General features: G+C 33.9%; 1 protein-coding gene across 1 annotated transcript in view; it reads left to right on the plus strand.

Annotated features, from left to right (window-relative positions):
• LOC120629170 (ETS-related transcription factor Elf-3-like) overlaps positions 1 to 6,685 on the plus strand; it is a 39,112-nt gene extending 32,427 nt beyond the window's left edge. The window contains exon 2 of the mRNA XM_039897995.1: positions 5,621 to 6,685. Within this exon, the coding sequence (XP_039753929.1) occupies positions 5,621 to 5,855 (235 nt within the window). The 3' untranslated portion in view covers positions 5,856 to 6,685. The remainder of the gene's footprint in view (positions 1 to 5,620) is intronic.
• Positions 6,686 to 12,135: the final 5,450 nt, after the last annotated feature.

Raw genomic sequence — 12,135 nt, forward strand, 5'->3', positions numbered from 1 at the left:
TAGCCGGGTGTTTTTCTTCGTTATGACCATCTCACATTGACGTTTAAAATTATTAGAAGAGCAACCTGGTTAGATCAATAATTGACATCCAAGCTTTTTATCGATTACGTAGTCCTTTATACTATAGTAGGACTATTCTATAAGCTTAGTTTAATACAACTTTTAAACTTTTTTAGGGACATCTCTGAGATGTCAATGTTGTCCGAAAACACATTGCCGGGTTTTATATTACAAGTTATCGTTATATCAACAGGGCAAGGGTCTCCTCCCACAGTGAGAAATGAGAAGGGGGTTAAGGCCGTAGTCCAGGTCGACTGTTGGACTTCACACATCTTTGAGAACATTATGGAAAACTCTCAGGCACACAGGTTTCCTCACGATATATTCCTTCACCGCTTAAGCAAGTTATATGGTAATTAAAACTGGCTAAAAACTTTTAAAATTACTTAAAAAAGTTAGAGTTGCGTGCATGAATTCGATCTCGGGCTCCCGAAAGTCAAGTCGAAGTACTACTGGGCTATCACCGCTTCTATCTCTTTCGCTAGTCCACAGTAAACGGGCTCTTAGATAGTAAAATGGTACTTTATTAATTTCTCCTTTTGCTTTGTTTAATTACTCGCTAGCATTGAGTGCTGAGGCCAACAAGGACTTGAACAATAACAACGATATTGCAAAGCAAATAGTGTATTAATGGTTAATAGATCGTTAGAATTGTTAATGACAGGCCACTACCTTGTTCATAAGCGACAGCTTAGTACGCCCAAGCGAAAATTATTTATGAATCAACTCCAGTTCATAAAACATTTTTTCTTCACTGTTCTTCACTGCTTGCCACGCATTGTTTAGGTAAAGTAAGAGTATTATTAATTGAAAAAAAATACTAAAAATAGCCTCTATGTGTGTGTGTCACTCTAATTCTAATAATTTTAAAAGACAATGTCAGATGGTGATAACAAAAAAAAAACATCCGGCTTAGTTTGTTGTGGGCTTCTTAGACCAGGACGCGTTTGGAACCCTCGTAGCTTTAGTTTTAAGTTTACGAATATGGTTATCGCCATCATTTCACTACCGTGTAATTCTCATGTAATGTACGCATCAAAAGTGCAACCTATGGGCCTACTAGAAAATAGATATTTTTGACTCTTAACTCTTGACTTTCTTGACAATTGTGATTTTTTCAAAAAATATTTATGTGTATTTTTATCAAATATGAATTGAATCATCTAGGCGATATATTCTATCAAATGATTTTTATATAGAAATATGTTTAACATCTACCTGACTCTACGAATATAATATGGGAACAAAACTATATAATCTCCCCTTTTTAGACTGTAAAATAATAAGACACTCATGTACTTCCAATTATTTTTAATAAAGGGTTTCTTTTCAAAGAAATAAATGGAGAAAAAGATATAGTAAGTGCACATTATAACACTCGTTAATTAAAATTCTATAAATTCCGATGCATATGTTGTCAACTGTCGCACTGCACGCCGCTTTGGGGACTATGTCGTGGCCCTGCGGTAGGCTTGGGCTATGGCATTGGAGCCTTGGCAGTGCGTGTCGAGTCGGATTATTTCACCATCGCTGATAATCAACAATAATAATTACTTATCACTTAGGGAGCTTTACAACTAGAGCACAGTTGATGACGGTCTTCTTGGTAAATGGAAGGTCGAAACACTATTAACTACGACTTGTTGTAGTGTCAATGCCGACGAATAAGTTATTGCTTCATTTTGATTAAAAATAAACCATACTAAAAACACAGACTCAGATCTACCAATTTGATTTATTCTAAGAGGAGACCCGTGTAATGATATTGATGATTATGATACTTACATAAGATATATAGATTAGTGATTTATGTTGCCTTGGTAACGTAGGGGTAAAAATCAAAAAGGCCACTTTAATAAAGAAATGGATCCCGAACGTTGTGTAAAAACTACTTCTGGGGTCATCCATTCCATTTCATGTACTCAAGGGCTTGTCTGATAAAAGAATCCTATGAAAGGTCTATGCAGATTTATTTTACTTGATCTTCTCTTAATCTTATTTCAGGATACAGTCCTTCCAATAATACTTCTGGAGTCCGTAATTTTACTGACCGTTGTAATCTAATAACTATTATAGAATATTTGTGCTAGTATTTACAATTTTATATCATCACATTTAATCTTTTCTTTTCATATTTTTATCTTTTATCAGTTGTTTCGCTATATTGATTTCAAAATATCGATTTCTTCAGATGTACAGGAGAGAGGTTTCTGCCGTGTCTAGATTATTTAATTCTGATTAGTTCAAATGTGATTCAACGTGGTCACGTTAATATCTCGTTTCAGATGGATTTATTTGACTTCGTTGGATTACAACTACAATTATTCAGTAATTAACTATCGATGAAATAGAGGTACATCCTGATCTATTGTCTTAGAAACCTTGCCAACCAACCATCTACTTGTAGTTAATAGATAAATACCTAAACATACCAAGGACCTTAGTATCCATGTTTGGTTGGAATTTTTTAATCTTAGCATATTCTCACACTTTGGCGTCTTGTTTTTATTAGGATAATGGGATGCATAAGTTTCAAGTTAAGCTTCATTTACAGGTCTAAAAAGTTTGTGCTTTCCTGTGGAAAATAATGATTAATCTTTTTCAATAAATTAATTGATCAAAAATAATTAGACCCGCCTTTATCTGCACACAAGATATAATAATGATCGATGCTGTGAAATCGTAGTGAATCATCAATAGATGTGATATCTGTCAGTCTGTTTATTTAAAAAAAAACAGGCAAATTTATTGCACGCTCCTTTACGAATTGTTGGTCGAGTACAAGCAGAGTGACACAACGTTAAAAAGGTGCTTGTGGAGTAAGACTGCTTAAATAAAGTATATCATTTGTTTCATTCTTACTCAAATAGGATATATCCGATGCAAAAAGTAGGTACTCGTAAAACGATTCACAATAATATTTGCAGAAGTAAAGAAACAAAAACATAATTCCATATGAACAGACAAACTTCATTATGCCGGCATATTAAGATGTTCATAATTATATTTATTGGTATACAAAGCCATCCGTCTAGTCTGAAGAGGTTTTTCATGCGCTCCGGCGCAAGGTCACCGATACTTGTCTATCGCGTCATAAATATATTACGTTGTTGGCTTTATTCACACTGGAGGCAAATTGAACGCTGCGGTTTTAAACACGCTATCTACGACGAATACTTTAAAAGCATAAGAATCAGTAACAGCTCAATATATTAGAATAATTAAATAATAATAAACTGTAATTATTTAGTTCATCCTAAAATATATTTAAGTTAAATTTTAAATTTTAGATTTTGACGTCATTTTAATTGTTTTTTATTAAGTTTATTTTTAATATTTATTATTAAGTATTTTAATCTCTTAATTTCATTATTCTTTTATTATTTTTAAGAAAGATAAGAAAAACTAATATAATATAATTTAGTCAATTTCACGGAGACCTAAATCAAGTTCATCACTACATTGTACTATGAACTTTATAAGATACACAGGAAATGATTTCTAAATTGTCTAATATGTAGTACCGTATGCAACTGCTTTACTACGCTGCCATGCACACGTGCTGACGCATTGTTTAACGCGATAAAAACGCTGTCTGCATGATAGTACTATTACACAGTAAGCATGGCAACCGGCGCCGCTAGTCGCTTTGCCGGCTGGCTTGGTAATGGCAACAAGTAATCCTTGACTCCGATCACAATTATTATCTGGACACTTTGCATCACTTGACACCGTTGCTTCAATACCCGTTTCATTCGCACATGCCATATACGTCGTGTGGATGAGAATTTATTTAATGACTGCTTCGCATGAGGGTAATATGTTAGTTGCCGGTTGAACATTCAATTGCTTAACCCAAGAGATACGAAACACGAGATACGGGACCATTGACAACAAACACGTGTCTAAAAACAAATTTTGAGTTGCAAAATTATCTACAATAGGACTTTCAAATAAAACATCTCTATCATCACTGCGATGATCATAATATACTATTTATCTAACGTTGAAAAGTAGTTGCTTATTACACAAAACTTTTGCATTGGTTGAAGATGATTTGCCATTCTTTGTTGTTCCTTTCTCTATCTCCAAAGATTTCGTAAGAACAAAACCAAAAAAAAGGGGAACGACACACTTTCAAACAGGATTCTGGTAAACACTTTTCGGCGAAATAATCGGTTATCCCAAGACTCTAGACCTTTCGATTCGATTTTTGACTATTTTTCTCCTATTGTAATTAATGTAGCCCGGACTTTCTTGTGGGTAACTATTAGATAGTTTTCCATTATATTACATGATCCGTAACCACTTTCTTAGGACATTCGTTTCTCTTAAAAGATGCAAATGAGTGAACTCACTCACTTTACGATCCACGACGATAATCGCCGACGAAGAACGTGGGCAACAGCTAGTTTAGATACAAAGTAGTAAGGGTCTTTCCAAACGATTGAATTTCATTATTCAGTATTTATTTAATTTTTTTCGGTTTGTTTCCTCATTAACAATGGGATCGAACTTGGAATGTAGTCTGAGCGCATGAATTATCGTTGTGATGCGGTAGTCACTAGTCGCCAGTCAGGCTTTATTATACACCATTGCAGTAATTATAAGAATTGTAGGATATGTGGAATCTTAATTGTGCGCACGTGTAAATTATATTGTTATTGTACTTGGATCATTTCGTAAGATAATTTTGTATTAAACTAATAATATAGCGAGTATATTTAGGCTGTACACTCAGCAGCAGTTTCTACACAGTGCAGACTAGTGTATTGTTTTCGATTCACTTTAATCAGAACGTAATACTTATTTTTTTTCACATAGCTTAATTAATAGTTAAATGAATATAGTAATTTTATGTTATTTAATGAAAAATCCAGCTACTTTCTAATCTTTCGACTTTCTCTCTTAACACAGTTCTAAGGCTAGTGGTATAAATTAATCAATTTTATGCAAAAATAAATAAGAACTGTTGCGTGAACATAATTGCTGTCAACGCAGCGACCTTGTCCGTTGCATCAAAACCTTGAATTAAAATAAATCGGAAAGAAATTTCTTTGCCATAGAAACAAACAAATTAAATCGTTGCAGTTCTAATTGACGATCGAGAAAAAGTTATTTGTAATAAATTATTGTACTAATCAAATATAATTCTACAAACAGAGGTTCACAGTATCATCTTATACTATACTAAATTCTGGGTTAATATTTACTTACCTAATTATTCAAGGCAGGAAGGGAGGTATAAGTCAAGTTTGCATTAATCTTATTTGTATTAAAATGTCAAATCACGACATTCATAAATAACCAAACACATATTGCTCTTATTTAAATACTTATTCTTTGTTCTTAGATTATAACGCACCCCTAGTCACCAATACTTATGAAGGGTATTTTTATACTTATACAAACCACAACTTTTAATTTATATTTAACGAGTAAACTGTTAGTTAGATTAACTTAACCAATAAGTTTATGTGGTGTAATATTCGCTATCCAGGATTATTCTAATACGAAAAATGTTAACAAGTTTTTAACGAAAACTTTTCTTTCTTTGCAGATTTGTCAAACCTGATGAAGTGGCGAAGCTTTGGGGGCAAATGAAGCAGAATGACAACATGACCTTCGAGAAGTTCAGCCGAGCCATGCGCTATCACTACCAACACATGGTGCTAGTGTCAGTACCCACAGCTCGCCTGGTCTATCAATTTGGGCCCAAAGGACCAGATTTCAAGACCAACAACCCCAACTTTGTGAAAGTCAAATCAGAACTAGAAAGTCAAAGCTATTCGTAGTTGAATTTTAAGAGAAAAGATTTTTTTGGAAAATTATGCTCATTGTAAAAGTTGAAGATTTGATGAATTGAAGGATAATGTTAATGTTTCGAATTTGGTACCCAAGAACAACTCTCCAATTTACATTTCCCCTACGCATTACGCATTTCAACGGAGGATTTTCAAAAAAAAAAAACTTTAAAAAATTATCATTCCTTTGGGTTGTCTTTAAAACTTTTATCGAAGACAAGTTTATGATCTTGATTAATCCTGAATCAAGTAAACTTCAATAAATTGCCTTTTGGAATCTACGACAGAATATTTTTATTTTAGTGTTGCAGAGAGTTGTCTTGTGGATATGTTGTTTGGAAAAGAAAAGAATATGTTGTAGAGATTTTCGAGAAGATTACTGAGTAGATAGATGTTTTCAGAATGTTATGAGTGTGATTAAAGTAAGTTCGGTGTCCGATTAGGTCTCGTTTTGAAGGTTGTATTAGACAAAGATTGTTGGATTGTTGCCGTCAATTAAAGGTTGTATGCCCAACTTGTTAAAGTGTCCATATTATTTTTTTAAGTGGTACTTTATTGAATTTTTACAAAATGGTTTTAGTCCTCGACATGAACTTTTAGTGGTCGAACTTTTCAAGGTTGTTCAGAGTTACGAATTTTTGATAAAGTATTTTTAAAACGTCGGTTGTTGTTACCATATTAGTAGGATAAGTTATAATTATAATTATGGTAGTTAAAAGATATATTTTAAACATTCCAATTTATTTATAATTAATAGATATTGTAACTGATAGAAATGTCATCGTCATTCGTTTTCTCATTAATAGAGTAAGTTAATGTTGCCATATTATTAACACTTTCAAATGTACTTAAATACAATTAATAAAATTATTTCACATTTTCTATTATTAAACCATTTATTTTTTGTTTTTTTTTTTAAAGATTTTTTCTATGATAATAATTTATAATAATTACCTCTCTCAGTGTTAGATATATTATATTAAGTATACTTAGACTAATTTTTAGAATATACACAGGCGCAAATGTGCAATCAAAAATGACAAAAGTAAAGATCTGTAGGCCAAAGATTATGTAGGTTTGAAAAAGAGGTACATTGTTGTCCTAAGAAAATTTTAGATTTTCCTAACATTATAAATGTAATTTAGTTTTAAGTTGGAGACTCTCAGGCAATTGCTGTGATGTAAATTAAATGAATTGTTTTTAATTTTTTGTATATAGATAGACTTTCTACATTATTAAATCCACAAATTTTGTAAATATTTTTTTGTTTTCGTTGTCAATTTCGTTTTTAATTTCACTAACATCTTTGTTGCCAGACAATTAGACAATTTGCAGTTCAGAGCCTTCGCACATGGCAATATTTCACGCATAACAGATTTGTGGACATAATACTAGTAGTAATAAATAACCATGGCATTAGAGTTAAAGTTAATTTAGAATTTCGGATGGATTGGCCGCATAGTTCTGGAAGATTGACAAAACAGTGAGAGATATTGTACCTATTTCTACTTATTCTTCGTCGGCGCTGTTTCGATTCCATACTAATAGTAGTTAACTTATTCTAATAAGTAAAAGGGAGGGTCGGATCACACCTGAATATTTGCCATGTGCAAGAGCTCTTATAAGAATTGCCTACTTGTATCAACTGCTCATTTTATTAATATTTACCTCATCGACTAGTGAATACGTAATATTTTTATTAAATTTTTTACAATACCTTTTTGACTAGAAGTACAAAATGAGTGTCTTACGACATTTTCGATGTATACAAAGTACACAGTTATCCAGATAAGCAATAGATTATAAGATATTTTAAAATTAAAATGAAGATTTTTTTTTGTCTCAATACCGTTTTAAAAAACATAAAATAATATATTTTTCTCAATATAATACATTATTTTTACAATTATTACGAAGTGTTTTTCGATTGGAATAACTCTGAGAACATTATGAAAATCAAAGTATTTCTGGAAACTTTATGTATTGGGAGCTGATATGGTTGAGTATGCACAAATTGAAGACCACATAATATTCGTTAATTATCTACATACTTCCGCGAGTATGATAATGTATGAAGTAGAGTATGAAATTGTTTTACGAGTAAAGCTCATTCAAGTAATTCCGTTATAGAAAAAAACTATGAAAACGGTGTTCCTGACTTTTTAAGGTTTTAATTTGGAGAATCCATCCATGGTAATTTTCTACATTACACGGCCTGTAGATGATACTGTGAAGGTGGCTGCTGGCATGAGCGCAGTTCTCGGTCATCACTTCTTGCATACTCGGCACCTCTGATGCCTGCACTATTATAAATATTAAACGTATTGCATTTCGAAATAAGACATAATGCTAGACTAAGTTAAGAAATTATAAACAAGACGTATAGTAGTTAAAAAATGTATTTTACTTATGAAAATTTTAAACTATAAGTAGTTGTATAATTTATCCGATAAAACTTAAATTCATTGGAATAACTACTTTTTTGCTTTTTTTTTACTACTACCTGGGAACTCCGTTGTCCATCTCTGATTTTATAATAAGAAAGTGTTGTTGTACTGAGTGAAAAGATAAAATATACTATGAAAAAGAGAGAAAATAGTGTTAAAAAAGTTATTACATTTAAATCCAGTTAATAATTTTAAGTTATTTTACCTTATAATTTGTTTTAATTTTATTATTACCTACTATGATCTGTGGATTAACGTGCAATTTATAGATATTTATGTATTACAGGATTATAATTATAATGAAATAGATCGAAAATATACGAATTATATTAATGTGAACCATAGTTTCATTTTGTAATATTTTCTACCATTTAAATTTAACGAGGATTTGGTTAACATATTTGGAGAAAGAAACGGGAACTCTACAACGGACAAAGTAAATCACTAAGCCAAATAGTTAGATACAATTGGTAAATTAGAAAGCACTAGATATCTACCTATACTGGTAACTATTACTGGACCTTGGAGTTAAACCTAGTTCTCTTTTAATCCCACTATACTAAAAATAGAAGCGGTGATCGCGCATTGGGTAGGAAGCTCGACTTAACTTTCGGGGGGCCGAGTTCGAATCCCAGCACGCATCTCTTACTTTTCTAAGTTATGTGCGTTTTAAGTAATTTAATTATCAGTTGCTTCAACGGTGAAAGAAAACATCGGTAACCTACATGCCTGAGAGTTCTACATAATGTTCTTTAAGGTGTGTGGAGTTCACCAAACCGCACTGGGCCAGCGCGGCGTGGTAGACTACCTACGCCCTTAGCCCCTTCTATTTGTGGGAGGAACCCCGTGCCCTCTAGTGGGCCGGTAATGTGTTGATGTGATGATGTAATGATACTTGATACAAATGACTACAGTTTGAAAAAAAATCAGTCAAGTTAACATTAATTTCTTGTTTCTGGATTATTTCAAAACAGCACAAAAGGTAGAAAGAAAGAAAGAAAACTTTATTTTGATATACACACTATAGATTTAAAATACAACTTAATAGTCTACACAACAATTATAGGAACGGTGTGATCCCAAAATGGTCTTCACTCAAAATGTTTGCAGTGCCTGTTAAAGACACAGCGCTGACCTTCCGTGAAGCCAGACGTTACGTGACGAGGTAGTTCAATTCATCATCTGTCTGCGCCTTTTCCCATCATCTGGGGTCGGCTCTCCTTGTCCGTTTCCTCCATTCAAGACGGTTTTGAGCAGTTTCCGCGTTGATATCATTTAGCTTCAGGTCATTTTGGACCGTCGTTAACCAGGTGGCGGGGGGTCTTCCGCGCCCACGCTTCGTCGTCGGTATGTCCAGGGCTACTCGTACCATGTGGTCTGCGGGTCGTCTGACAACGTGTCCATACCAGCGCAATCGTTTTTCCTGTAATTTATGAACGATGGGAGTGATTCCATAACTACCTCTAACATACTCGTTCTTGATTTTGTCGAGGCGGGTGACGCCCGCTGACCAGCGTAACATGCGCATCTCAGTGGTGTGTAACTTTGTGCTGTGCTTTTTGGTAGCGGCCCAGCATTCCGTACCATACAGTATGGCAGGGCGGATTGCAGTTTTGTATAGTTTCCCTTTGATCTTTAGGGGCATTCTTCTGTCACACATTACGCCTGTGAGCTGTCTCCACTTATTCCAGCCAGCTGTAGTACGATAAGTCACGTCATCGTCAATTTTACTATCGTTGCTTATTATGGATCCGAGGTATTTGAATTGCTTTACTGTGGGAATACGAGTATTATTAATATAGAATTTAATTTGGGCGGCGTCGGTTGTACCATCGAATATGCAGGACATGTGCTCAGTTTTTCCTCGGCTGATTCTAAGACCATTCTCTTCCAATGATGTTATCCAGAGATTTAATTGGCTTTGTAGCTCTGCAACAGTGTCAGATATGAGCACGACATCGTCTGCGTACAAGATGTTCCAGGGTACGGGTCTTTGACAGTCTTTCGTGAGATAATCCATGGTCACATTAAATAACAAAGGACTAAGTGCGGAGCCCTGATGTACTCCGACTTCAATTGCAAACCCATCACTAGTTCCAGCGGCGCTTACCACTTGAGTGGTAACATTGTTGTACATGTCCTGTATTAGACAAATGTATTGTTCGGGAACATTTTGTGCTCTCAGCGACTGCCATATCAAATTTCTGGGAACATGGTCAAAGGCCTTTTCTAAATCTATAAAGATCATGTGTAGGTTGGACTTGTTAATCTTCGCTTTTTCAAGCATGATTCGAATGGTTTGTATAGCATCGGATGTACCTTTGCCCGTGACAAAGCCGCACTGATTGGGAGTTAACTCAACGATGTCTCTTATTCTATTATTAAGGATTCTTCCAAAACCTTGTTTTTTTATCTAGTGGGAACGGTTCTCGTTTTTTTTTCGGGTAATTATTACCATTTTCAGGATGCGAGCTATACCCACGCGCTCGAGCTATATCAACTTAAGAGTAAAACAATTTACGACAACTAGGTCACTCACTTCATCTCAAACCACACAGAGTTTATGTGAAAATGTATAGAATGATTAATGATATTCATTTTAAAAACAATTTTCTTTTTATTATTTAAGTTGCAATCACAACCCTACCAGTAGTCAGTACACAACAGTTAGATAGCAAGTTTATGATTACAACTTGTACACATATTTAAATAATTAGTAGCAATGGATTTAAAAACTTAACTCTTAATTATTGACACAGATTCGTACGATATTATTTTAGTTCCTGCGAAAACCACTGGAAAAATTGTATTAAAAAATTATTTCATTTCAAAATTCAAAAAATTCAAAATTCAAAATTCATTTATTTCAAGTAGGCCTAATATAAGCTCTTTTGAAACGTCAAGTCTGTCTGTTTGTAGTGATTCTACCACCGGTTCGGAAGGCAGATTCTACCGAGAAGAAGCCGGCAAGAAACTCAGCAGTTGCTCTTTTCCAACATCAACAATTTACATTTTGCATTTTAACATTCATTTTTCTATCTTGTTAGAGCTGAAAGCGGAGCCGGATGCTTCCAAGCAACCTTGTCATTAAAAAATTCATCAATTGTATAGTAACCTCGCTCTAATAAATGTGTTTTAACAAATTCTTTAAACTTGTGCATTGGCAGGTCCAAAATCACCTTAAGAATCATATTATAAAAGCGTATACTCAATCCCACAAATGATCCCTGTACCTTACGCAGACGATATGCAGATGACACTAATTTATGACCATTTCTTGTAAGTCGACTGTTTATGTCCACTTTTTGTTTATAAAGACTGATATGTTGTCTTACAAATACTATATTGTTATAAATATATTGTGAAGCTACAGTAAGTATGCCTATTTCTTAAAACTTCTCACTGAGGGATTCACGTGATTTAAGTTTATATATTGACCGTACAGCTCTTTTCTGCAATATAAATATAGTTTCGATATCAGCTGCTTTACCCCATAACAAGATTCCATAGGACATAACACTATGAAAGTACGCAAAATAAACTAGCCTAGCTATTTCAACGTCAGTAATCTGTCTAATTTTTCTGACTGCGTAGGCAGCCGAGCTTAGTTTACCCGCTAGTGAATCTATATGGGCACCCCACTGTAGCTTATTATCCAAGGTCACGCCCAGAAAAACTGTGGAAGTCTCTATTTTTAGTGATTCACCATTTATCATTAGTATATAACTATATACATAATGCAACCGTGTCATATACTAAGTAATTTTCATTTAACATAATACTTAACTTGTGTTATTGTCAGAAGTAGGTACTAGATGGCGCAC

Source organism: Pararge aegeria, chromosome 14 (genome assembly GCF_905163445.1).
Source record: "Pararge aegeria chromosome 14, ilParAegt1.1, whole genome shotgun sequence".
Classification (NCBI taxonomy): domain Eukaryota; kingdom Metazoa; phylum Arthropoda; class Insecta; order Lepidoptera; family Nymphalidae; genus Pararge; species Pararge aegeria.